A 22,234-nucleotide genomic window follows, 5' to 3' on the forward strand; every position below is an offset into this window, starting at 1 on the left:
GGTTGGTCTTCCCCTTGCCCTGAAGTTCCTCCTCCTGTTTCGGAACCACATCCAAGTGGCTGTTGATCTGATGGCAGAGAACAGACTGAGCGTCTCAGAGTTAACATTAAGAATACTCATTTTTAATTTTTAATCTTTGTTCTTGGAGAGATCCACCTAATGACGAGTGCTCTAGCTTGAAATACTTTACTTTTCCATGATAGCTGCTAACTGTACCTTTTTGTTTTCTGCATATAAGCAGTACTATTTAACCTTGAATCAAAATGAAGGAGCTTGTGCTAGCCTTGTAAGCAATTTTGAACCCTTCATTAGTGAGAATTAACTCCTCTTTGCAAAGGAGTGCAAAACTGATTAAAATGGGAGCAATTATCTCTGCTTCATTTTACTTTCGTTTTACTTTCTCTATTGCTCTCTCTTACTGATAGAAGGCTGGAGTTGCACTGCATTGTGGTTGTGCCAAGTGGCCTAGCAAGTTGCAAAGGATGGCATTTAAATTTCCCATGTAGGAAACAAGCTACTTTTAAATGTTTTGTCTGATGAAAAAACAGATGCGACTCATTCAGCACATTTGCCAAGATCTTAAGATGGGCTAGATTGGGGTTCACTGTTAGTGAGAGATTCTGCCCCACCCCTTCAGAACTTTAGGTTTCAAGTTTATTCCTCTCTTCAACACAGTGGAAGATGACCATTTGAAATAAGTGAAGCAAATTTCTTTCATTTCACAGCATTGGGGGGTGGGGGGCTGCCGAGTTGACAGTCCTGGGTGCATTTTTCTGGGGGGTGCTGTGCATCTTGCTCCTCCTTGCCCTGCCAGAGGATTCACCAGGCATATCGTTCAGGTCAGATCCCAGCCTCGCACAGAGACGCAAGGGTGGAAGGGTGGTGTGAGAAGAACACAACAGCCATGTGCCCTTTGATCCCAGACTCTCCCTTGCTTTGTGAGGCTGGGATCGAAGGGTGCATGGCTGTTGCACCCTTCTCATGCTGCCATCCAGGGGTGGTGTTGGCTGGCTGGGCTCCCCCCTGCACTGGCAGGCAGGTGGCGCAGCGTGGCCCCACTTGGTTACAGTTGGGGGGGGGTGCTCCGGTGGCAGTGAGGGCTGGGCCGGCTTGGTGGGCTCCTTTCACCCTCTGCGTCCTGCCTCCTGTGGCATGTGCACATGCCAGCCTGCCTCGGGCACCAGCAAACCACGCTACACTGCTGTTTCACAGAGAACCAATAGGTTAGTTTTGATGTCATACATTTTACAGTTGTCAGCTGGTTTAAAGCATATTTATTTTATTGATATTCTGAATCAGATTTCAATAAATGTGCATATTATTACCAAGACTTCAATGCAGGTTTGACATTATGGGATATCAGCCCTTTTCATGTGGGGACCATATGTAGGACAAACTATTAAAGGAATTTTCAGAAACTTATTTCCCCCCTTAAAGTGGGGAGGGAGGGTGCATGCAAGCCCAACCTAATGCCCCCCCCACTCTTTGCCCAAAGGCCTGGAGAAGATTCCTAAATACAGTAGACCCTTGGGTTACGTTACTCTTGAGTAACGTAAACTTCGGGTTGCGAAGGTGGCAAACCCAGAAGTATTTTTCCGGGTTTCACCGCTTGTGCATGTGCAGAAGCGCTCTATCACACTGCTCTGGATATGGTCACGTAGACCATCTGTTTCTGTGGCCATAGGATTGCTTCAGAAAATCTACAATTTCTTGAGCATCAGACATCAGAACTGGTCCTGAGTGCAATTTCCCTCAAAGTATTGTTGGATAGGCACAGCTGGTACAATATAGTGAATCTGTTAAAGGTATTTTGGTGCTCCAATAAAAGGGTTTAGAGACCTCAAAGGTAACAATTGCTACAATGTGTGTAATTTATTAGGGGAATAACTCTAGCTGAGTGATAGAGCACATGTTTTCCGTGCAATAAGGTCCCAGGTTCCGTCCCTGGCATCTCCAGGTAGGGTTGGAAAAGCCCTCTGTTTGAGACCCCAGCAGCCCCTGCCAGTTGGTGCAGGCAGCACTGAGCTAGGTGGACGAGTCATCTGTTATTCTGGCTATGTTGGCCTATAGAACAAAGATGAAAAGGGGCAAAGGAACTACTGGTAGTGCAGAAAGAAAGAGAGGAAACCGTTCATTTTGCCTTCCTTTTAATATTTTATTTTATTTTATTTATTGTATTGTTTATCAGCATTTGGAAAAAGAAAAAGTTCAGTTCTTTTACTAGTTTACACATGCCAGGGTTTGGGGAGCCTTTAAAAGGCAATTACATTTTAAACCCTGGCAACAGTTTGAATGTTGCCTTCTAACAAGCAGCCTGTGTTGAATTTTCTTCTCCTGCCCAGCTGATAGAATTACAGTGGTACCTCTACTTACGAATGTTTCTACTTACGAATGGAGCTCCGTCCGCCATCTTGGATGTGGTTTAGATAGGATTTTTTCTACTTAAGATAGGGTTGCTTCGACTTACAAAGTTTTTCTCCCAATGCATTCCTATGGGATTCGACTTACAATTTTTTTCTACTTACGAATGTGCGTTTGGAACACATTAAATTCGTCTAGCGAGGCACCACTGTATATTCCTGCATTACAGAGGGTTGGGCTAGATGACCCTTGAGTCCCAGGTCTATGATTCTACACACTCTTCACCACCTCAAGACTCCAATCGAGGTTTACTCATCCTTAGGTGGGACAGGAGCAGAGTTCCCTGCACATAACAATATTAGATCAATCGTTTTCTGGCTTTTGAAATCTCTTATTTATGCATCGCAATTGCTTCCCATCTGCAAAGGAGTAAGTTGTGTTGAGTCTCTCCTTTCAGAAAAGCTTTACCTATGGTCCTCAAATGACATTTTCCAGAGTTTTATTTACAACAGTGGCACTATTCTGAAGTAGATTGTTTCAGGATACAACTGGCACTTCCTACTCACCCCCCATGTATCTAAACCTGATGGGTGGCATGCTATGACTTTTACCTGCATTGCAGGAAAAGCTTTATTTGCCTCCTGTACAGCTGTCAAAGGCACAACAGATATGCCAGAAGAAAAGGTAGCTGAGACCTGTTTTCATGTGACAGGGAGCTGTGAAAAATGTTCCACTCCAGTCACGGGAAGCACACGGCAGGATAGTGCCTGGAATGTGCTGGAGGAAGTTTTAAAACCTTACAGGTTGAAAGTCCCAAATGAAAGAAGGAACGTAAAGGCTGTAGCTGGGCCACAGTGCTGGGGCTGCCTGCTGACCAGCAGAGGCCTACTTGGGCCTGCTTCTGTGCCTATTTAACAAGCAGCTTGAGCTGTGACGATCAGCAGATGAAGCTCCTCATAGGATGGAGATGTTTCTTCACTTGCTAATGCTTGCACAAGGGTCAAGATCAGGATCAAGACTGATAAAAATCCTGACTCCTCTTCTGGCAACAGGAAGTGACCCAGATCAGGGCCAGTGGCTGCAAAGCAAGTCAGCTCCTACTCTTGAGTCCTGGGCGTAAGGCAGGGGAGCTGCAGCAAAGCCTTCCCAGCCCCTCCCAAGCTGCTCTCTGAGTTGGCACAGTTCACCTGGGGAGCGCACCTGGAGTGGCAAGAGAGCCAACCCAACACCCAGGAGACCAGCACACACATATGCTGAACCATTAATTCATCTAATCTTCTGGCAGGGTATTTGTGCAGTGGAAAGGCTTCCCAAATGATAAACATGTTTTTCAGAGGCAGACGCTCTACTCGGGAGCGGTCAGGTGAGCCGCTTAGGGTAGCCCAGCCCTGGGAGTAGGGGAAGGCATTTCCTTTCTGTTGCAGGGATGCTCCTCAGACACTGGCTCAGCAGGACTCCCAGGCTTGGGTCAGCAATCCGGTTATGTTGCAAAAATGGGATGGAGGCAGTTTTAGATAACAGAGATGGAAAGAGATTAAGGTGCTCAATTTATTCTTGGGCTGTACTACTTCAGTCTGCGGGTGGGGAATCTCAGATTTGAATACTTCTACACACACACACACACACACACACACACACACACACACACAGTATAATACACACATATATCACACATTTAACACTTAGTTTAGCTTTCCCCCCCCTGTGCAGTTTAGACTGCAGAGTATCTCCTCCCACCCCAACTTGGAAACATGAAACAATGTTCCTTCATGCTAAATTTGCATCCTTGTAAAAATAGTGTACATCTGTGATACTGACAAGGTCCTAGACCAGGCATCCCCAAACTGCGGCCCTCCAGATGTTTTGGCCTACAACTCCCATGATCCCTAGCTAACAGGACCAGTGGTCAGGGATGATGGGAAATGTAGTCCAAAACATCTGGAGGGCCGAAGTTTGGGGATGCCTTTCCTAGACCCTTTCAAAGACTGCCCTGAAACACCATATAACTTTGGAGAGTGTGGAGCTTCAAACAATCTCATAGTAAGATAAAAATCGGGACTCTGGGTCTTAAGGTGGAAAAACAGCTCAATGTACCGTATATTCGGGTTCTTGATTTAAATCATTCTTCAAATCTTGAGTAATGTATGTCTGTGTGCATTTTTATTTTTTATAAATAAATTATTATTTAGAAATAATAATTTCTGCCAATTTTACTATAAAGCTTCTACAGTTGTGCAACTTTGGGTAAACAGAATGTACCAATAGGTTAATCCTGAAAGAGAGGAAGAGAGATCCACTTTGCATAGCCAGGAGATACCAGGTGCTGTTTATGGGGAGGGAGTGATAGGCCCACCATATGGTGATGACAGCCTTGAGCTATCCCTGTTTAGAACAAATCTATGCAAACCCGCCAGCATGACAAGTACAGACCTGCTGCCAACAAGGCAGAAATAGGTACTTGGTAGAACAGAAAATAAAAGGTATTTAAACTAAGTCAACACCAGAATACTTTGTTATGTTTTCCAAGGTTAAAAAGTGTTAAATTACTGGTGAAGATAACTTTCCAGATTATGTTCAGAAAGGTTATAATTTCCTGTTGGACCAGTGGAGGAAAGAATATTGATCCAAAGCTGAGAATGCAAATAATTTCCTGTATACTGAGCTGCCAAATGCTTCCCTTTATTGATTTTTCTCCCTCTGTTTGCTTAACGAAATGTTGTTTGGGTTGAATAATGTACATAGGTGACCCATTATTAATAGCTAAAAATAACCCAAGGACCACAAAGCAGAAGGAAGGAGAAGACGCGTGAGAATAGGGTGGGGGAAGCATCTCAATTCCAAGAGGGGAACAGTTTCTGAATTTGATTAACCTATTTTGTTGATGTAAGTTTCTGTAAGAGTAGGGTTTCCATTATATGAATAACAGAGAGATACACACACAGCTCCTTTGCTTTGAGAGGAAATTAAAAAGCAAAAGAGAGCCTTGGGTTTTCAAGCCGCTTGGCAGGAGCTGTGGCACATTGAAGATTGAATTCTAAAATGATATGACAGCAGCTTGTTGGAAATACATATCTGTGTGTTATCATCAGAGAGCTGGGGCAATTATCTGACACCCTTCCACAGGGGCAGGTGAGGTCCCGGCTTTGGAACATGTCATTCTGCAAATAATGTGGAGTACAGTGGTGCCTCGCTTAACGAATGCCCTGCTTAACGAAATTTCTGCTTAACGAAAGGATTTTTCAAGCGAAGGTTGCCTCGCTAGACGAATTCGTTTTATGAAAAATTCGTCTAGCGAATCGCGGTTTCCCATAGGAATGCATTGAAATTCAATTAATGCGTTCCTATGGGCAAAAAAAAATTCAAAAAAATTCAATGCTTTCCTATGGGATTCGCTAGACGAATTTTTCGTTATAAGAAAAGACCCGTGGAACGAATTAAATTCGTCTAGCGAGGCACCACTGTATTAATAAATGTAGAACTATTTGCTGTCAAGTTGGTTACAAGGTTCACTGCAGGGAGCTTGACAGTATTGGGAATAATCAGAGCAGAGCCAAGGAGGACTTTTATATGCTTCAGCTAAATCCAGAAGATGCCCTGATGCCCTGTATTGTTTGACTTGAAGGCAATTAAGAGTATCTGGTTCTTTTATTTATTTATTTCTAAAGCAAATAAGCTGCTAGATTTACTTTGCCCCTTTAGCTATATAAATGCAGGCGCACAACCAAAATGTAAATCCCTCGGAGTGAATTAAGCCCACAGCAGAAAAATCAGATCGACATACCATGTCTTTAGATCCAGGCCGCCTCCCCACCACCCTCACACTTCATGAGATGCATTCAAAGCAATGTGTACATTATTTGGGGCCCTCAAAGTTCACTCGGTGACCTTGGGATGGTGACGGTCACTCAGTCTAACCTACCTTGCAGGGATGAGGAAAGAACCAGGTACTCCTGAGCTCCTTGGAGGAAAGGTGAGGCATAAATAACCGTGGAACCTTTCAAGAAGTTCCTGGTCCCTTTTAAGAAGATGTGTGTCTGTGTTTCAACACCTTTTAATCTTCCGCCAAACAGTAACTACGGTAGTTTTAGTGCAAAGTACCAGTAGGTGTTACAGGGTGATGAAGAACTGATTTGGAGCTGCAGGGTGCAAATTAAAATCAATGCTCAGCTACGAAATCTTTTTAAAAAAAATATATCATTTTTTATTAGATTTTCACTTACAAATCAATCATATCAAACCAATTATGCCAAATTATACAAATATATATCTATTAAACCAAATATTATGCCAAATTATAAAATTTTTGCTTCCCCATGCTTCAAATTCTGAGGGTTCTGAATATCGATAATTGCTGCCATTCTAATCAAAGTTCCAAGTTCTTTCCAGTCCTTTTAATCCAACATAGTCCACATCTTTTCCAACAGTTCTAATAATAATGTTCTCTTCCTCTTATCACAGCCTCTGAAATGTTTTCAGGCGAGATTTACCACAAAGCCTATGTTTCTGTGAGGATTTTTCTGTCCAGCTTCCCCATAAATCCTTGCATTCTTTTTCCAGACTGGGATGTTTTCCAAGCCCCACCAACCATTTATCACGGACAGATGCCATCTTAAAGATCCAATAAATCATGTCGAGGCTTCTGCTCGTTAATTCCTCTGGTTGCGGATTCGCAGCCTTTCCGGGCAGGGTCAGCCAAATCCAGATATTAACACACATCTTATGACAAACCCATGGCTCCCCCCACCCTTTGACTGCTTTCCACTCCCCGGCCTCCATTTTTAGCGAGCTCAATTAAAAGTGCGTCAAAAGTCGTAAATCTTTTTAAAACCGTCCACAAAGAATTTTAACAAGCTCCAGCTGTTGATGTAACAACCTTAGGGAAGCTTTCATTTAACATTCTTATCTAAGCAAATTCAAATAAATCCTCTATTGTATATATTTCAATGTCCACACAGTTTATATTTTTATAACTTCTCGCTTGTTCTAGGTACTTTAGACAGTCCATCCAGGGAAGGTGATAAGTGTAATCTTGAAACATAAAAATAAAAGAGTTCACTTCCCTTTCTGTTCGGTCCAACGTAGTATTTTCTTTCTTTAATACAAATATTTCCTCGACACTCTTGTCTCTCAAAAGTTGAATTTACTGGCAGTATCCTCCTCCTCTTCATTTGAAGCATGTCCATGAATTAAAATCCAATTATTCTTCTTAAATCATGGACTCGTGCACGAACAGGGTGGCCTCCAGGAGTTCCGGCCCCCACGGGTGCTCGGCCTAGGCCCCCCACCCCCCGAAGGGTTGGAGTGGGTTAAGGGGCATCCACAGGCCAGCGGCCCCTCCCGTTGTTCCGGGAGGGTAGGGAGACTGCCTAATCTCCAAGCAGCCACCAAATTTCCCCGTGGGAGTCGGGAGAGATGTTACGGGTCAGCCATTTCTCCCGACGAGCACGAGTGGAAGTCCGCTCAGCTATGAACTCATAGGTAGGCTTAGATGAGCTGCTCTCTTTCAACATCAGTTGAAAGACCCATCCAGTCTGTAATATAGAATGAGCAAGACTGACCAGTGTTCCAGGGGTTTTGGAATGGATTGTTGCAATATTGGGGCTAAAACAAATATATCTCAAAGTGTCTCCTGACTGCTAGTGATCTACAAGACTAGATGCAATGTGCCAATACCTTAAATTAAAAAAAATGGAGGGGATGATCTTATTATTACTATTAATACAGTAATAATAATTTTTATGAAAGATTTTCTTGCGTACACGCCTTGTCTCTTTTTTTCAGGTTGTACAGTCTTTCTTACAGATAAGTTGTGAGAACTTAAGTGCTGAGTACAGTATGAGGTTGGGGAAGAAGAGGGTGGAGAGGAGGGGTGGGTTGCTACACTTTTGTATAGTGTACCTGTGGGGTTTTGTGTCACCGTCAACTGGGTAGGTTCTCTTTCTATTCGTTTACAGTGGTATCTTGGTTCTTGAACGGCTTGGCTCCCAAACAAATCGGTTCCCAAACACCGCAAACCCAGAAGTGTTTTTTTGGAAGCTGAACATCCGACGTGGCTTCTGCTTGACTGCAGGAAGCTCCTGCAGCCAATTGGAAGCTGTGCCTTGGTTTTTGAATGGTTTTGGAAGTCAAAAGGACTCCCCGAACAGATTAAGTTTGAGAACCAAGGTACCACTGTATTTCTATTCATTTATTACATTGGGGGGGGGGTAGAGTGTGGTTGGTTGTCTGTGATAGTCTGCAGTGTGGTTTGTTTGCATTTGTGAGGAGGAGGAGGCATGTTTGTACGTTGTCGGTGGATTCCTCTTGTTGTCTTGTTGGGCTGTGTATGTGATAGAGGGAAGCCAGGCTTCTCTTTGTCCCCATGTCAGTTTCAGTTTATTGGTTAGCTTTTCTAGCAAGGCTGTTTCCCATACAAATAAATACCATTGGTTCAAGTTTACTCCTGACAGGTAGCAAAGTGATATTTTTGTTTGGTTTTGGTTGTGTTGGTCATAATGCAGCCTGAGTGTGACTAATTTGATAATATATAATACTACAACATTTTAATATGCTTTTGTCTCTTCGTGTTTTTTTTAAAGTGTTGCATAATTACTTTTTCTTATAGGTAGGAAGCCGTGTTAGTCAGCCGTAGTCGAAACAAAATAAAAAAAATTCCTTCCAGTAGCACCTTAGAGACCAACTAAGTTTGTCATTGGTATGAGCTTTCGTGTGCATTCTGAAGAAGTGTGCATGCACATGACAGCTCATACCAATGACAAACTTGGTTGGTCTCTAAGGTGCTACTGGAAGGAATTTTTAAAAACTTTTTATTATATGCTTCTCATGTAAGTTGCCAGTCCTCGTAAGCAGATGACCTTTGGCAACTCAGCATTCCTCCTGCTGGTCATAATTCAATTGGAAAACATATCTGGCAGCAATGGTGTGGGAAATTTCAGTCAGAATCAACCATGCATGAGTGCTAGTTAGTTCATGAGAGGGTTAAGGAAATAGAGATGGATTCCTAGACTCAGCTAGGTCATGCCACCCCTTTTCTGATGAGGGAGGAAGTAAAGCTTTTCTCTTCCTGTTTCCTGTTTCTCCATGCCATGCAACTTGCTAAGGAGAACATATCTTAAGCCCGCTCCAAGCTTAGAACATGTTTGAAGTTATCTTTCTGTATTTTATATCCAAGAGCAGTGCTTTTTTTCTTAAAAAATGTTTAGGGATACTCTCATTTTCCTACTCATATTGAAATACTGCCCCTCAATGAGGCCAAAGTTAGATTCACAAAATATTTAGGGGTATGTGTACCCCTGCGCTGCCCCCCCCCCAGAAAAAAAACACTGCCCAAGAGTATTTTGCCTGTGTTCTCCTTGCTGCTGCTGAATAAATGCATGAATCTGATCTTTGGAATGTTTTGTAAATAAAACATTTTAAATATACTTCTGCTCATTGCAAGAGGGGTAGAAAACAGGGAGTGCTGTATGCGACTAAATGACGTACGAAAATAGTTTAACAACCTATATTCATAACACTGTGCTGCTGCTTAATGTTTGTGAGTTTAAACCAGGCACCCCCAAACTTCAGCCCTCCAGATGTTTTGGACTACAATTCCCATAATCCCTGACCACTGGTCCTCTTAGCTAGGGATCATGGGAGTTGTAGGCCAAAACATCTAGAGGGCCGCAGTTTGGAGGTGCCTGGTTTAAACTCTGCTACTGGGAACGCTCTCCTACTGGAGAATGTGTTTAGCTGCACATCTTGAATTTAGGCAGCCAGCTGATTATTTTATTATTCACCCCATGGGTGAATGTCCACCCAACAAATGGAAGACTAAATTAATCGGTGCATGGTTCTGGGAATTGTTAATAAGTAGTGAAAGCCAATTTCTATAATGTGTTTGATTCATTGTATCCCTGCATATATTGGCAATTCCCTGTGCATGTCGTAGAGTTCAGTCACATGAATATCTCTGTCTCAGTTATTGGGGGCAACACATTCTGTCTATATGTAGATCCTTGGTTTTGTGCCAATTCCCATTGGGACCACGTGATCCATATAGACTCCAATATCAGTACACACGTTTTTGTGGTTAGGCTAGTAAGTAGATAAAGCAGTTCTTATAAACTGGTCCGGTAATGAGATAATGTTTGAAATAGAAGTAACCAGGGACAAGGGACATAAAATAAACCTATTAGCCTTCCAGAGCCTTCACTTTGCCTGTCTGAAGAAGCATGAAGATGGTGATTGATTCACCAGCGGCTAGGATTAACTTCAGTGCTCTAAAGCAGCAACAGTGATATAATTGCACTGTTGTTCTTTATAACACACCCCACTATTACAGTGTCTAACCTTTTCATTTTCCTCCCCCTTCAAGCAGCAATAAAATTCACAGTAGTATTATGTAATAGACTGAGTGAATATTAATAACCAGTTTTATATATTCAGTTTCTTTGTCTACTTGGGGAAGTATGTTTGGGCAGCATTTTGTGCGTATATGGCAGAAAGGTGTGTAAGTGCTAATCTTAACCAAATGCTAAAGGTACCAACATAGTGTGAACAAGTGGAATTGAAAGTCAGGGTCCCATGAAGGAAAAGGGAAGGTGGGAAGGTGAGAGAACATACACATGGAAATGTCTATCACTTATGGTTGTTGGCCGTTCTGTTTTGCTGAACCTGCTAAGGATCCTTGGGAGCAGGGACACAATAATTAAATCCAGGACTATGGTTTAAGAGCAGTCTCTCTTGCAAGGAGGAGCCTGTGAATGTTCTCCACTGCCTGCTTGCACCTTCTTTGTTTCTCTGATCTACTCCAATCCCCTGTAGTGCTTAGCATGGCATATTACTTAGCAGGGGCAGCCATCATAGCCCCCACCCCATGACTTTGGCCCAGTCACATAAAATACTGAGGGGCCCTTGAAGCATGCGGTGTTTTTTTAATGCCTGCACATTTTCCTCCACACAAATCCAGCAATCAGCATGGGGACAAAGGATTTTTAAAGAATTCCCTCCAGGCGCTGATCCAAATCTCTTTCTCCTGCAGCTGCCTTTTAAATGGGGAAAGAATGGGAAACAGAAAGGCCAGAGTTGGAGAGTTGAGTTGTGTGTAGTAGAAGGTAGAAGCAAGGCTGTAAGATAGGCAGCTGAGAGACAGAGCCATGCCAGATTTCTGCTGGAATCCAAGGCTGTGGCTATGGGACAGGCAAGGCCCCTCCATTGTAGACTCTGGTGTTGTTGTTGTTTAGTCGTTTAGTCGTGTCCGACTCTTCGTGACCCCATGGACCATAGCACACCAGGCACTCCTGTCTTGCACTGCCTCCCGCAGTTTGGTCAAACTCATGTTCGTAGCTTCGAGAACACTGTCCAACCATCTCGTCCTCTGTCGTCCCCTTCTCCTAGTGCCCTCAATCTTTCCCAACATCAGGGTCTTTTCCAAGGATTCTTCTCTTCTCAATGAGGTGGCCAAAGTATTGGAGCCTCAGCTTCACGATCTGTCCTTCCAGTGAGCACTCGGGGCTGATTTCCTTCAGAATGGATAGGTTTGATCTTCTTGCAGTCCATGGGACTCTCAAGAGTCTCCTCCAGCACCATAATTCAAAAGCATCAATTCTTCGGCGATCAGCCTTCTTGATGGTCCAGCTCTCACTTCCATACATCACTACTGGGAAAACCATAGCTTTAACTATGGTTTAACTCTGGTGGTATATATGTGTAAATAAACCATATATCATAAAACTACCACAGTCTCCACTGTGCCTCATTCTTAAAGGAAACATAAACCCTGGGTAAGTGTCTGGAACCCCTGGAATCTCACAAGCAGAGATTGGGATGAAATGCAACAATACGTAAGATGGGCAAAAATAACCTGTAATGTTTCCTAAAGTGAGAGATTGTTTTTCGCAAAGTTGTCAGTGGTCCCCAGCAAGTAATGTTTATCAACTCCTAACCTTTGATTTTACTCAGAAACAAATGTTGTATGGCACTTCTTTTCTTGTTTCCTGCTTGGCAGGGGGTTGGACTGGATGGCCCTTGTGGTCTCTTCCAACTCTATGATTCTAGGCCTTGTTTCTGAAAGCAACATACCAACCCTATGATTCTATGTAGCCTTTATTCCCCCCTAGCCCCCCCCCAAGATATTCTGAAGGAGAAATGATTGTTATGTTTATGTACTAGTGTTTCCTTTTATTTCACTCACTTAAGGTAAAACTCACAAGATGAAGAAACATCTGACTTGAGGGACTTCTTTCCTGTAAATAGCTGTCCCCCTTCAACAGACCAGTGCATTTATGCCACTGTTATTTGGAACATGGGACATGATCTATTGAGAATATTTTTAGGCGAGCCCCATCAAAACTAATGAGAGTTGCAGTTAATTCCATCTCAGTGCGGTTTATGCAGACAAGGCTTCTGCTGTGGAGTGTGATGAATATTGGAGTCACATAGGTGTGGCTGATCCTGTGACTCTTTCCGATGTAACTGGGACTGTCCACACAGCCTCAGATGCAGAATGATTCATCTAGAGATGGTAGTTTATAAATCTGTTTCATTTATGCTGTGCTTATGGTGGGTTTTTTTTTTGGTAACAGCATGCATGTAAATACAATTACCCTGAAAGGCAGGGTTGGCAGGACCTGTGGCCCTCCAGATGTTGCTGGACCACAATTCCTGTCTCTGACCATTGGCCACATTAGCTGGGGTTAATGGGAGATGTAGTCTAGCAACATCTGGTGGGCCACAGGTCTCTGCTTAAAGGAGACCTAAATAAAGGGCAGTGTGCCTTGTTCACTCTCCTACTTGATTCCTGTGATTTATACACATAAATCACTGAAAATATTTACAACTTTCATAGTTATCCAAGTCCTACTTGTTTACATACTGCACAGAGGTGGATAAGAGCCTTTCATATAGATAACACAGTAAGCTGCTAAACAAAGGAAGAGCTGTAACTTCCTGTACTCAGCTGTTTAATGGTATTCTCTGCTAGTCAGACTCATGCCCTTTTACTTTACAAAATGACAAATATGTGGTCCACATGAAAAGGGCAGGGCAGAAGACTAAAAGGATGAGGGGAAAGACCCTTGCAAAAACTTCCTGTTTTTCACTTCTGCTTTGTGTGTGTGCGCACACAAGTGAAAGCAGCTAAAATGTGACAACCGTGTACTTACTGGTAATGAACTCACTTGGCCTTTTATCCCTCCCCACACCTTCTTAGCGAAATTCACTCATAAGGTTTACTTTTACTTCAGGGTAACATTTCACTAGCCCCCCCAAAACCTGAATAATACTCCTCTGTGTTTTATTTAGCACTTATGGGAACCTGCAGAACAATATGCTGCTTTTCTGGCTGCTGGCCGCACCAAACAAGTTATTTTCTGCTTGGCAATTAGTGAAGCAGCAGCATCCCTAAAAGAAACAGATAAATATATTCAGGCTGAGGTAACCAGCCCCTGCTCAATTCTCACCTAGATACCATCTGAGTGAACCATGGGACCCTCAAAAATGTTGAATGATGCATGTAGGGTTTTCATTCAGGCCTATTTTGCTGGAATATTGAAAGGGCTTTGGCAACATTCCCTTGTTTTGCTAATATACAATAAATCTATTTCTGATCCTTCTTTCCCCTTAGGGAACAAAACATGCCAGCATCCTTGAGAAAACTTCAGCAAATGGCTCTTTATCTGGCAGTTGTGTCTGGCGGGGGGAGTGCTCTTATGTATTACTACATACAAAGTAAGTTTCATCACAGTTAGCAAGTTAACCCTGATCCACACGTTCACCAGAATGAGATGGAAGAGCATTGGGTTGATAGAATGCAAGTTGCAAATAACATCTTTGAATTTCCAGCATGCTAAAAATTCTGTGAATAGAAAACCAGTATAGTCACTAGAGAAGAACGTACCTCCCTTCAGTGCTAGTTTTCTGCTTGCAAGACAATTGTACATAAAGTAGTATTCTGAAGTAGTATCCCTGTCTGTCATCTTCAATACATCTAAAACAGATAAGGGATCTTCAGATGTTGTTGGACTCCAACTCCCATCAGGTCCAGCCACCATGGCCAGTGGGGAGGGGTGGGTGGGTGGGTGGGAGTCGTGGTCCAACAATATCTGGAGGGCTGCAGGTTCTCTGCTATATATAATCATTAATGGGAAGGGGTGTTGCTGAGTGGTAGAGTGCAAAACAACCCAGATGCAATCCCCGTCACTTGCAGGAATGGCAGGAAAAACTCCTATCTGAAATCTTGGAGAGCTTCTGCAAACCAGTGTAGACAATATTAAGCTTGTTGGACTAAGGTCTGATTTGGTATAAGATGGTTTCCCATGTTACTATTTAGAGACAGGGGTGGGAGTGGAAATGATATGACTTGACCCCTTAAACTTTCAAGTCAGTTTTATGCTCTGCATGCATAAAACAAACAAAAGTCTACAACCATGCAACCTAAATTTTGTGCCCCAAATGTTGAGTTCAACTTGTAAATATTAAGCAACTTTATGTAATTGCTCTTATTTTGCATATTCTGCAATGTTTACTATTTTGTATAAGTTATTGAATTTTCCCATCACTGGGAGCAGCAGACAATCTCACACAGTGTTAAAATGGTGCTCTTAACCTCTGGAAATATTATTCAACTACTGGCTTTCATTTGTGCTTCCGAAATTTCAAGTCATTGCCCACACTCTTTCAAGGAAGCATTCACAGCTATAACAACCAGAAACTTGTACTAAAAAGAGAAAAGAAAGCAAATACTCTTCAGATGCTTAATTTTGCACCAAATGTCACATTTTGCACCTTTTCTTCATTATCTTATAAATGTGACATTGCACAGACCTGTCTATAAAAATTATTAGAAAAGACTAATGCACTTTGTGGCTGGGACTGCTATTGGCAGTGGGTGGAATATACTCATGATTTGTACCAGTAGAATTATCTTCACCTACACAAGAGGCTGGTTTTCTCAGACCTCCCAGTGGTTTTTGGATAACGCTGGCTGTTCCAGCCATAGCTCCCAGTATCAACGTTACTCATGTAATGTTACTGCCTAAATCAGGAAGTTTAGGCTATGTACATACGTTTTAAACAGGCCTTACACATTTGGAATGAGTGAGCATAACTGCAGTCATCTGTTGCCTTTGATTATATATTTTGAAATAACAAGGAAATCTTCAAATTTAGGTTATCTGTAGATAAAAGTGGAAAGGGCACAGTGCCATGGCCATTGTGGCTTTGGAACCTGTCAATACAATTAGACACCATTCTGTCTCTGATTAATATTTATCACTATTCCACTTCTGTTTAATATTCTTTGCTTAATTGTGTTTTCCCCCCCTCTTTGCTCCAGAGAATTTTGCCAGAACACAGTATTATCAGCAGGCTCTTGAGCAGCTTCATAAAGACTCAGCAGCCCTGGAGGCACTTGGTGCTCCTCCTCTTAAAGTACATTACATCAGGCTGACTGACAAGACCAATTGCGTTGACGTGTCAAGAGCTCAGGTAATACCAGCTGAATTAAGACTTGATGTGAGAAAGAGAAGCAATGAGGAGGAGTGCTCTACATTATAGCTTGACCACAAGATTTCTTAGGATATGTTTGAAGATGTTGTCTGCCATGCCATCAGCTATCTCAGCATAAAATTATTATGCTGCAATGTTAATAGGCTAGGATTCCATATACCATTAAAGGTAAAGGGACCCCTGACCATTAGGTCCAGTCGTGACCAACTCTGGGGTTGCGCCGCTCATCTCGCGTTATTGGCCAAGGGAGCCGGCGTACAGCTTCCAGGTCATGTGGCCAGCATGACAAAGCCGCTTCTGCAAACCAGAGCAGCACATGGAAACCCTGTTTACCTTCCCGCTGTATTTATCTACTTGCACTTTGACGTGCTTTCGAACTGCTAGGTGGGCAGGAGCAGGGACCGAGCAACGGGCGCTCACCCTGTAGCGGGGATTCAAACCACCGACCTTCTGATCGGCAAGCCCTAGGCTCTGTGGTTTAACCCATCCATATACCATTAAGGCAGTACTATTTCGATATACACATTTTCTCATAACATATCTGCTTTAAATCAGCCTTGTCCAATAAATAGTAACCACATCAACTTGGTGCAAATTATATACACCAGCTTAACTTAAAAGTCTGTGGATTTATCAAACAATTTGCCCAGCAGCAGAGAGCTGAATGTGCATATGATGTAGTCCCAGATTTAGTAATAATAATATTTAATAACAACAACAACATCATCATCATCATCTTGTTGTTGTTGTTGTTGTTGCTGAAGCAGGCTATTAGTAGAATATCTGCTGCAGCTCTTGGAGAGCTGTGCCATTTGACTTACATGGTATTGGCTCACTCGCCAGATCATCGCCTTGTCATGGTGAGTGGGCTTCCATGTTCCTATGACCCTTGTGAGCAAAGTCGTCGGGAATCTTGTACTCCCCAGCAGGGTCACCCAAGGCGGTAAGGTCGAAGGGAAGGAGCTAGACAAAGAATGATTCAAGAAGTCCTCAACGGCAGAACAGGTGGATTATAACAAGCGGCACGTTACAACGGCTGTGAAGGCGGATGAAGGCTGCAGCAGATAGGAATCTACCGGTTTGTCGTGACTACTTCATGCCGTCGGAACAGAGCCCTACTGTGAAGACTGTGCGTTGGTCAGCATGCACTGATCTACACACATAAAACAAATTCACACACAGGCATCTTCCAAACCCCCAAAGTCCCATGGCGATCAGCAAATGGTAACGGGGGCAGGATCGTGAAATCTGGAAGCCCCTAGTCATGAACCGGCACATGGGCAGTGGATACAGATTCAGTCGTTCTGACTCAAGAAACGAGGCAGTTGAGCAGCTCGGCAGCTGTATCCATGACTGAGCAGCCCTTTTTAGGATCCACTCTGCTCACCCCAAAAAGGGGGAGGGGCTAGAAAAGGTGCCCTAAACATAGTCTGCCTCCCTTTTCCTCTGACTGGATTACCGCGCCCAGTGGGGTCACCACCTAGCGGTCGTAAAAGACAATTGAACTTCGGAACAGGGAATATACGGTCAGATAACACAGACAAGCTAGCGTCCTGAACGCAGAACTGCCATCATTGCAAGAGGGCTGCGACGTTTTAACATCGATATTGCAGCGCTTCAAGAGACTCGAAGAGCAGGCGAGGGACAACTGAAGAAAGAAAAAGGAGGCTACACATTCTTCTGGAAAGGTCTATCTGAACAAGAACATTGAATACATGGGGTAGGCTTCGCTATCAAAAACGACCTTGTGAAGCTCCTGTCAGAAGTCCCTACTGGCATTAATGAGCGACTCTCAACCCTTCAAATAAAGCTCTCCAAAAACCAACAGGCTACTATTATAATTTCTTATGCACCAACAATGGATGCTGATGAAGACATTAAAGAAAACTTTTACTCTCAGCTGGATACCATCCTATCAGAGACGCCTAAGGAAAGTAAAATTATCCTCCTGGGTGATTTTAATGCAAGAATTGGGCGAGATTTCGATCTGTGGCCTGGGACTATTGGGAAAGAAGGAGTTGGCAACAGCAACCAGAAAGGAATCTTACTTTTGACGATATGTGCAGCGCACAACCTTGTTATCACCAACACACTATTTTGACTGAAAAATAAATTTAAAATTTCATGGAGGCATCCTCGATCAAACTACTGGCATCTCTTAGACGTATGTTATTGTCCATGGTAAAGATTGCCATGATGTGCTCCTTACCAGAGCTATGATGAGCGCTGACGACTGCTGGACAGATCACCGACTAATACGCTCCACGATGGCTATTAAGATTATACCTCAACGCAGGCTTCAAGGAAGGAAACCAAGGCGCAAAATGAACACTCAAGCCCTTCAAGATCCCATTAAGCGGGATTGCTTCCAAACGACTCTTAAGGACCATCTGCTTTCAGAATTCCCTGATAACATTGAGGAACACTGGACCAAGCTAATAACATCCATTAATGCAGCCTGTGAACAAACTATTGGATACCAAACCAAGAAACACCAGGACTGGTTTGATGAGAATGACAGTGAGATTGAATGCATGATTGACAAGAAAAGGAAGGCCTTTCAGATCTGGCAAAGAGATAGAAACTGTGCCACTAAGAAAAAAAACCTATGCCAAGGCTAAGGCTGAGGTTCAAAGAACCAGAGAACTAAAAAACACCTAGTGGATAAAAAAGAAGAAGCTAGAGATCCAGCACTTAGCCGACACTCATGATGCACAGAGTTTCTTTAAAGCCACAAAGACCATCTATGGGCCAATAAATCATGGCATATGCCCCCTACGCTCAGCAGACGGTAATACACTTCTAAAAGATAAAGAAGCTATTGCACTGCGCTGGAAAGAACATTACCAGCATCTCCTTAACCGCAAATCCCGCGTAGCTGCTGAGGTCCTCTCACGAATTCCGCAAAAACAAATTAGAGATGAGCTTGCAGTATCTCCAAATCTGGGAGAGTTGTGTACAGCTATTGACCAAATGAAAAACAACAAAGCCAGTGGACCTGGTGGGATACCTGCCGAAATCTTCAAAGTGGGCGGAATTGAACTTACGCAACAACTTCACAAGCTTATCGAAAAAATCTGGGAAAGAGAAGAAATCCCAGCAGACTTTAGGGATGCCAAAATTATCAATCTCTTTTAAAAAGGTGACAGAACTGATTGTGGAAACTATCGAGGCATCTCTCTATTAGCTGCGGCTGGCAAAATTATTGCAAGGATCTTGGAAAACCATCTCGTAACAATATCCGAGGTGACCCTTCCTGAATCCCAAAATGGTTTTCGGCCCTCTAGGGGGACAGTGGACATGATTTTCACCGCTCGACAGCTTCAAGAAAAATGCAGAGAGCAAAACCAACCCCTGTATATGGCGTTTATTGACCTGACTAAGGCTTTTGACACTGTAAATCGTAATGTCCTGTGGACTGTCCTTCTGAAAATTGAGTGCCCAGATAAATTTGTAAACATCATTAGGCTCCTCCATGACAATATGACAGCAGCAATCTCAGATAACAATGGCTCTCAAAGTGAACCATTCACAGAGGGATCAGGTGTTAAACAGGGTTGTGTTATTGCCCCAACTCTATTATTTTCATTGCCATGATCCTACACTTTGTTGAAGGGAAACTCCCCACCAGAGTAGAAAACATATATCGAACAGATGGAAAGCTCTTCAATCTGAGCAGGCTGAAAGCAAAAAGTAAGGTTACCGTAACGTCCGTCATAGAGCTTCAGTATGCTGATGACAATGTAGTGTGCGCACGCTCAGAGGATGACCTCCAAACCATCCTAAATATCTTTGCAGAAGCTTACGAAAAGCTTGGCCAATCACTCAATATCCAGAAAACCAAAGTGCTGCACCAACAATTACAAAATAACCCCTCTGCAGCGCCACAAATCCAACTCAGTGGTGTAACGTTGGAAAATGTTGATCACTTCCCCTACCTAGGCAGTTATCTTTCCACAAGGGCCAACATTGATGCCGAAATCCAGCATCGCCTGAGCTCTGCGAGTGCGGCTTTCTCCCGATTGAAGTGCAGAGTGTTCGAGGACCAGGACATTCACAGGGAAACCAAAATGCTTGTTTACAAAGCTATTGTACTACCAACCTTACTATATGCTTGTGAAACATGGACCACTTATAAACGCCATCTCCAACTCCTCAAAAGATTCCATCAACAGTGTCTCCGAAAATTTTTACACATCACTTGGGAAGACAGGCGAACTAATATCAGGTTACCAGATTTTTTTCAATGAATATGGGGACACTTTAAATAAATAAATACTACACGTTCGAGACGTTGATGCTGCAGCGATGGCAGAGGGGCGGCCACCACCTTGACCTCAACCGCCGTGTTTCCCCTTCCTCCGAGGCTTCTATCTCCTTTCTCCACGAGCCTGCGCAGTCCCTGAGTTGTTGGTTCTTTGGTGGTGGTGGTGGGGGGGAAGCAGTGTGCGGTGGGTGGTGGGTCAGGCATGGAAGGTGGAGGAGGAGGGCTGAGAGCGGTGGTGGCAAGGCTCGGGCAGCGTGATGCCTCCCTTTCCATCAGAGCAGCCCCAATCCCATTCCTACTTGCATGCAAGCAGGAGGGGGCGGGGATCCCTCAGCTGGGAAGGGAGGCTTCCCATTGCCTAACACAGATCCCCGCCCCGCTCCTGCTTGCACGCAAGTAGGAGTTGGGAGGCTGCTCCGATAGGCAGCATGAAGCCTCCCTTCACAGCTTAGTTGCTGGTGTCAGGGCAGGTGGAGAAGCTGGAGGCAGCCCAGAAGCTGCATCTTAAGAGCACCTGCACCACCATCATATGGGGACTTCGGAGCAACTCTTGAAGCCAGCCAGAGCCAACTGCTCCGGACTGCTGAGACTGCCGCTGCTGCGTTTGCTGGGGACATTAGATGAAATCTGGGAACATTCTGGGGATGGAATTTGTCCGGGGACTTATTCACAAATCCAGGTACTGTCTCCGGGAACCGGGGACATCTGGTAACCCTACCTTAGACAAAATCCCTAGTCACACACAGGAAAGCACAACTAGCAGTCTAGCAAGATAATAGCCAAATTGAGTGCAGATTGTACTTCACCGGGGGAGAGGACCAGTGGCCCTTCAGATATTTCCAAACTACAACTCCCATCATCAGTGGTTGTTGGCCATGTTGGCTGGGGATGATGGGAGTTGGGAGTCTTAACTTCTGGAAGGTCACAGGTCTCCCAAACTGCCCTAATGCAACAAGCAGAGCTTTCAACAGCTACTTAAAACCTAGATTGGATTCACCCATTCTTCTGCAGTAAAGATTTAATCTTATGTGTGACCTAATAAGGAATTATTTGTGTGTATGTGCAGAGGATAAATGGCTTGTTGTGCTTAAATACCTGCAAGGTTGTCATCCTGATATCCATTGTCTTGAAATTCCAAATTATAATTTAAATTCTGTTCTGAGTTATTAAATATGATTTTTGCTTTGTTTGACTTACTTCTCTCTCTTTACAGTTAAGGATACCAGTATCTGGAACAAAGTCAGCTGGTTATCTTCATGTCTGTTCAGAGAAGGACTTCACCCTTAACAGGTGTGTATTAGATTAATAAGTGCATCAAGTATGGACTAAGTGCAATTTACAAAAAGTTACCTTTGTGAGTCTAAATGACATAAATAGTTGTGCTTAACAGCTCCAGATGAGTTCCTTGCAATTTGATTGACTACTTGCAAATCAACTTACTAAAATTGCTGAATTAAACAGTACTGGATATCATAGGCCCAGTTCAGATTCAGTGGTATCCACCTGATACAGCCATTTGTGAAACAGGTTGCAGTTCTGCCATAGATGCAGTTGCATTGCCAGTAGACTGATCTACATGCATAAATTAAGCCAAGGTTTCAGCTGAATTGCTATCAATTTGGAAGCAAATTGTGGCTGGATAATATGGTAATGTTATGGTGTTTCAGTCTGGGGCCAATGAAGCTTGTTCCTCCCTCCGCTTTCCAACATTGCAACGTATCACTATATTGCAATGTTTGACTGGTGATACATCACAATGTTGAAAAGCTGTTATCGCCCAGCCCTAGTTCCTTAATGGTAGCATTTTCCAAGCCTTTTAATGTCATTGTGATGTTAAGAAAATACTACATTACCCAAGTTATTCTAAGTAAATACTAATTACTGGATTTCTTCCCCTGTCTTTCTGTGGTTGGATAGGTGGAATCTGCAAGAAGTCACACTGCAGCTCCGTAATGGCCAAAGTGTTACGGTCTACCTATCGTCACAGAAGGATGCTTCTCAGCAAGAGATGTAAAAATCAAAAAGTTCAATACTTCAGTTGGGGGGGGGTGATTTGTGTTGTCACAAGTAAGAGTTTTAAATGCTAGTTGGGAGCCAAAAGACTTGTTTGGACATTCA

General features: G+C 43.3%; 1 protein-coding gene across 1 annotated transcript in view; it reads left to right on the forward strand.

Moving 5' to 3' along the window:
- LOC118077687 (fidgetin-like protein 1) overlaps window positions 1-22,182 on the forward strand; it is a 49,819-nt gene extending 27,637 nt beyond the window's left edge. The window contains exons 2-5 of the mRNA XM_035101396.2: window positions 13,967-14,070; window positions 15,677-15,828; window positions 21,330-21,406; window positions 22,034-22,182. Coding sequence (XP_034957287.1) covers window positions 13,977-14,070; window positions 15,677-15,828; window positions 21,330-21,406; window positions 22,034-22,130 — 420 coding nt within the window. The 5' untranslated portion in view covers window positions 13,967-13,976 and the 3' untranslated portion in view covers window positions 22,131-22,182. The remainder of the gene's footprint in view (window positions 1-13,966; window positions 14,071-15,676; window positions 15,829-21,329; window positions 21,407-22,033) is intronic.
- Window positions 22,183-22,234: the final 52 nt, after the last annotated feature.

Source organism: Zootoca vivipara, chromosome 12, assembly GCF_963506605.1.
Source record: "Zootoca vivipara chromosome 12, rZooViv1.1, whole genome shotgun sequence".
NCBI classification, from domain to species: Eukaryota; Metazoa; Chordata; class Lepidosauria; order Squamata; family Lacertidae; genus Zootoca; species Zootoca vivipara.